The sequence below is a fragment of the Acinonyx jubatus genome, chromosome B3 (genome assembly GCF_027475565.1).
Source record: "Acinonyx jubatus isolate Ajub_Pintada_27869175 chromosome B3, VMU_Ajub_asm_v1.0, whole genome shotgun sequence".
In the NCBI taxonomy this organism is placed as follows: Eukaryota; Metazoa; Chordata; class Mammalia; order Carnivora; family Felidae; genus Acinonyx; species Acinonyx jubatus.
This window is the reverse complement of record NC_069386.1, coordinates 98,764,991-98,770,990: the sequence shown is the minus strand read 5'-3', so window position 1 is coordinate 98,770,990 and position 6,000 is coordinate 98,764,991. Positions and strand designations below refer to the sequence as shown.

At 46.5% G+C, this 6,000-nt stretch overlaps 1 protein-coding gene across 7 annotated transcripts in view; it reads left to right on the top strand.

The window, feature by feature from the left end:
- The first annotated feature begins 1,879 nt into the window (after positions 1-1,879).
- The window catches only part of DDHD1 (DDHD domain containing 1), a 107,643-nt gene continuing 103,522 nt past the window's right edge, over positions 1,880-6,000 (top strand). For all 7 annotated transcript variants that reach the window (XM_027065736.2, XM_027065734.2, XM_027065730.2 and 4 more), the window contains exon 1: positions 1,880-2,888. In XM_027065736.2, the coding sequence (XP_026921537.1) occupies positions 2,060-2,888 (829 nt within the window). In that variant the 5' untranslated portion in view covers positions 1,880-2,059. The remainder of the gene's footprint in view (positions 2,889-6,000) is intronic.

Here is a 6,000-nt window from a genome sequence, read left to right as displayed (position 1 = left end):
TTTAAACAATAGAAATATGCATTTAATACAAGGTAGAGAGTAATCTTTTTTTATAAAGGATGATATTCATTAATAGGAATTGTATGGTCCTAATGAGTTAACATTTGGCTAAAATAATCAGAAGTCATACGGGTAGGCTATGCTCCATCAAGAAACCTAAAGAAATAGACATATTTTAAACGTTATATCTCTTATTTTGAATCCACTTCATGGTACTTATCACACCCTATGCTAATGTATCTGTTTATTTGCCTATATCCCCCACTAGACTATAAGGTCCTTAAAGAAGGAACTGAGTCTCTCCCATTCTCTTTTTTATTGACACCCAGAACAAAAGTGACTATCAAAGCACTGTAGAATAAATACTTTCATGGGAAGTAAACAGAGCAAAGCTCATAACTAAACTTCATATTCTGCATGTTGTCATAGAAAGACTGGAGAAGAAACTGAAAAGCAAGCATTCAGAAAGCAGTATAAATGGAGATGAGGGTTCTGATCTTAGATGTTTGAGTCAGGGCTGCAGTGTTCAGTCGGACAGGTTGTTCACTACATAAAATTATCATTTGGGCAATGGCACAAATTGGAGCAAAACAAACCATACTCTGCTTTCCAAGATATGAATTGCAACACTGTTTTGTATCTTACCTTGCACACAGGAAGCAATGTCCTTTCAAATTCATCTAACACTGTACAAGCTAGAGACCATCCTGCTTTAAATTATGACTTAATCTAACAGGTTAGATCACAAGGCAAGAAAAACTGCCCCAGGAATCTGATTCCTCCACCAAAGGAGTAAAAGAAACAGTGAAGACTGTCTGGTCATGAATTGAGAACACTGAGGTTGGAGATTGTTTTTCTCTGGATTCTCAACATAGGGTGATGTGCTCATAAAATTACTTTTTTGTAGTATAAAATAACTACATAGGGGAGCTTCAGCATTCAATCTGATCCCAGAAAGTAAGCTGCAGAATCAGAGATGCGTAAAGAACATGAAGAAACTGTTGGATCATAGAATTCCATTGCTGGAAGACATTTTAGAGATCATCTGGTTCAATAATCATTTCATTTTACAGATGAGAAAACCAAAAAGATCAAGGAGATGAAGTGACTTGCCTGTGGTTAGTTAGTAAAACTAAGTCTAGAACCTAATGTTTTCTGGCTTTCAAAATAATAATCTATCACAATCGGTTGCACTTGCCATCATTATAATGAACGTTGATTATGCACCCACTGTGTGGGAGAGGTTGAGACATATGGACTTGGTCTCCACCGATGGCCTAACAGTGAGGTTGAGAAAACAGGAAACAAGTATCGAAAAATAAACAATAATATGAGGTGGCTTCTGAAGAGAGGTTTAGACTCTGGTTTCTGAGTGGCATTGGTGATGTCAACATTAGAGATCGCACGTATGCGGTGGGGTGCCTTCGTGTGGGCCTACAGCTCTGGAGGAACCAGAGCTAGGTGACTGAGAAGGTCCAAATGAGGACCTAAGATCACAAAAACAGTGTCAGGAGAACCCAACTTCCAGGGGCCCTCTCCTGTACCTTAAGCCCTTGGGCTCATGACCCAGATTGCCAGGATGAGTGGGATAAAGCTTCTCCTCATCTGGGCTCTGAACCTCAGAAAGGCGGGGGCCGAGGCAGGTGTGCAGGGAGAAGAAAGGGGAGGCGTAAGAGAATTGAGAAATCCTAAGAGTTGCAGGTGCCCTGAGCTGACCCACTACCGCAGGCCAGAGGGGAAAGCCACGAGGCTAATGCCAGGCGCGGGCAGACGAGATGCTTCCGGTGCGGCGCGCGCGGCCCTAGGGGCGGGGCCGGCGCTAAGCACCGCCCACGTCGGGCTGCGCGACAATGGGGCGGGCCTTGGAACGTGCCTGCGGCTGCCGCTGGCCTCGGAGGGGTGGAGCCACTGCTGCTGCTGCCGCTGCCGCCGCAGCCCCGGTTGGGATTTGAAAGATTAAAAACTACCGGTGGAGAGGGCGACGGCGTTGAATGTGTGGCGGAAGCGCTGGGGGCCGCGGCTCGGCGCGGGGCCGGGCAGCCGGCGGCGTCTCCACACCATGAATTACCCGGGCCGCGGGTCTCCGCGGAGCCCTGAACATAACGGCCGGGGCGGTGGCAACGCAGCCTGGGAGCTGGGCTCAGATGCGGAGCCGGCGTTCGGCGGCGGCGTGTGCTGCTTCGACCACCTGCCCGGCGGGGACCCGGGCGACGGCGAGGTGCCCCTGGCCCTGCTGCGCGGAGAGCCCGGGCTGCACTTGGCGCCGGGCGCGGAGGACCACAACCACCACCTGACGCTCGACTCCTGTCTCAGTGATGAGACCTACGACTTCAGCTCCGCGGAGTCCGGTTCTTCGCTGCGCTACTACAGCGAAGGCGAGAGTGGCGGCGGCGGCAGTTCCTCGTCGCTGCACCCGCCGCCCCAGCCGCCGCTGGTCCCGTCGAGCGCTGGGGGCAGCGGGGCGGCGGGAGGAGGGCTCGGGGAGAGGAAGCGCACTCGGCCTGGCGGCGCGGCCGCCCGGCATCGCTACGAGGTAGTGACCGAGCTTGGCCCGGAGGAGGTTCGCTGGTTCTACAAGGAGGACAAGAAGACCTGGAAGCCCTTCATCGGCTATGACTCGCTCCGCATCGAGCTCGCTTTCCGAACGCTGCTGCAGGCCACGGGTGGCTTGCCCCGGGCCGGGGACCCGGACGGCGACCCTGTGTGCGGCCCAGCCTCCAGCTCGGGGGAGGACGACGATGAGGACCGCGTCTGCGGCTTCTGCCCGCGCGGCGCGGGGCACGAGCCCGAGATGGAGGAGCTGGTGAACATCGAGCGGGTGTGTGTGCGGGGCGGCCTGTACGAGGTGGATGTGACCCAAGGAGAGTGCTACCCGGTGTACTGGAACCGTGAGTAGCCGGCCGGGGGAGGGAGCGGGACGGGCTGCTGCTGCGGGGGCCGAGGAGCACCCGGGTGGGTTCGGGATTGACCGCCGCGGAGAGGGAGGCGTTTGAGGCCTGGCGTTTGGTAGGAGCAGGATGGAGATTAGACCCGCAGCGCCGGCAGGTGAAGGGTGAATGACCAGATGGCAAAATACAAGCCGCGTGGGGTCAGTAGGAGAAGATACCGCCAGGGTAGCGCCTCCTGGGTGAGCTGGGTGCTGCTGCCATCCCTTGGAGGTGATCCAGGAACGGATGCCCAGCCCGAAGGTTTAATTTCGTGATCCTACCTGAGCTTTGTCCACCTGGGGATCTGATTCAGTCTTATTTACTCTGAACTGCCTATGATTTAAAGAGCAGCCTGTCCTCTGAAGTGGGAATGCTTGAGGTGATCTGCACGAGAATCAACAGTTAAGTTATGGGCTCGGGAAAAAAAAAAAAAAAAAAACAGTACAGCGGGAAAGGAAAGGAGATAGGTGGTTTCCACCGGGTGCGTTGGGAGAAATGAAAAGCAGTGCTGGCAAATGGGTCCGCTCACTCTCTGTGGAATACTCGTTTTTGTCTCTTAGGTTCTTGTTTACGTATTCTCAATTTGCCTCCTAACCTTCAAAAGTGGCAAGGCCTATGCCTTGGTTTCCTCATTTATAAAATAGGGATACTTGTATCTACGTCGTAGAGTAAATGAAATAATGTACCTAACTGGCTGGAAACTGTGCTTGGCACACGTGTGATATAAGTGAACAATGGTTCTTCTTCAATTAGATAACAACACAAATAAGTTTGTAATTAAATTAGATTAAAAGAAATGTTACATATGTAATATATGTATATTCTACTGTAATGAAACTTTTGGCCACCAATAATTTGTAATATATAGTGTTAGTTTTATGGGCCTAGTGCCTTAACTCAGATGTCTTCATTGACTGTTACTAGCCTTAGGTCTTCCATGTATTTTATAATATTCTATTTTGTATTAATATATATTGGTGACTTAGCTTCCTTTCTGTATTTTAAGCAATTTATGGGCAGAGTTCACCTTTATCTTCATACTCTCATTGAGCCTAGTGCAGTAGATATTTAATAAATAGGTATTGAATTGCATGGGTGATTCTGATAATGTTAAAACATTCATATGTTAAGCCTGAGTCCCTAAGTTAGCAATTACAGTACGTATCAAGTCACCAAATAAAATAAGCATGGCAGAAAATTAAATTTCTCACTGACATTGAAGGCATTTGTTAACATTTTCACAAGGCCAGATTCATATGGGATTTGTCACATCACTCCCTTTAATTACAAGCTCACTAAGGATGGGGTATGCTTATGTTCACTCATTCATTTATTCATTCATTCAGCTCTTTACTTCTTGCCAAGTATTTGTGTGTGCTTAATACAGTAGTCTTGTGAAGGCATGGGAAAGGTGGAAGAAAGGACAATCCTTACTCTTCAGGAGTTTTCCACTTAGTCTTTTCAAATGTCCTAGACATCACTATAGATTTTTTTCCTTTGAATATAGAAGAACAGGACTTAGTGGAGCCAAAAAGTTGGGTAAAACTTTGCAGGGCATCCTTGGAGAGGAGTCTGGAGACCAAAGAATGAATGAATCCTACCCTTAAATTGACTAAAGTATGTTCACCTAGAATGTTGTGTACTCTTTTGGTTTATGATAAAATTGTTAGTGCTTGCATAGTGCTTTACTGTTCATAAAGTGATTTTTCACATTCTTTCATAGTGATATCATTCTCTTTATGAAGAGACAGGCTCAGTGAAATTAATGAACTTGTCCAAGGTTACTCAGCTAGAAGTGATGAAGCATTTTAAAGTCTAGTGTGGTGTCCAAAGAGCATCTGACCCACCCACCACCCAAGGGTAACAGTATCAGGAAAGCTTCCCAGATAATGTAAGACTGAGTTCTAAAGGGTGAATTGAAGCAAAAAAAAAATTGGGGAGATGCAAGGAAAGGCTTTTCAGCCAGACAGGGTAACATATGCAGGGACAGAGAAGCATGAAATTACATGGCATTTGGAGGAAATTAGGGCTGCACCTACAGCAGCCAAGACACATAGGGTAGGCTTGGGATTTGACCATAACAGAGACAGAGTTGTTTGGTCAAGGGCAGGTGGAAGTTGTGAAGGGAGGACCTGCCTTTGAATGGTACATCTGGGAGAGTAACTAGGAAAGGAACAAGATAGGTATGCAATGCTAAAGACTTTGAACTTTATCCTGTGAGTATTAAGAAACGAAACAATTGAAAGTTCTCTATTACTTAGGTGATTAATTCAAAGATTAAATTGAAGAGTTGGGAAATATCATTACAATGGTCTTGTCATAAATCAAGAGAAAATCAGTGAGGGCTAACAGAAGTTAATCTGAAAGGAAATGTGGACTTAGTCTTCTCACATTTTCTTTTCAAAAGCAGATAGCCAACAGGCCAGTTATAAGTTATAAATTAATTTGTGTTAACTAGCATGACAGCAACACCTAGTTTGACTCCATTTTAGCATTTTCTAAATACTTTTCTGTGATATACAATCCTGTAGGTGTCCCAGGCCTTCCTTATGAGCTACAATGGAAATACGGTAGTGCTTTTTGTCCATGTTTTACCACTCCCCACAAAATCCCCACTCCCATGTCACTTTGCTCCAATTGGTTCTTCAGGTCTCTGTATTATGTAAATTCTCATGTTTCTCTTGCGGGGGAGAAGGGTCAGTCCCAGTATGGTCTCTTCAGCTTTTGCAGCTTTTGACTTTCTTCTCATTTTACTTTTTTAACCTTTCTGGAAACTTTCTGAATGGTGGCAATGAAAGTTTAAAAAAAAAAAACAAAAACAACTCCTGGGGCACTTGTGTGGCTCAGTTGGTTAAGCGTCCGACTTCGACTCAGGTCACGGTCTCACAGTTCCTGAGTTCAGGCTGTACCTCAGGTTCTCTGCTGTCAGTCAGAGCCTGCTTCAGATCCTCTCCCCCTTCCCTCTAACACTCTCTCTTTCTCTCCCTCAAAATGAAATAAACATTTAAAAAATTGAAATTTAAAAAAACTTCCAAAAATTCATACAAAGTGGTAGTAAGATTCCCGTGCTGAT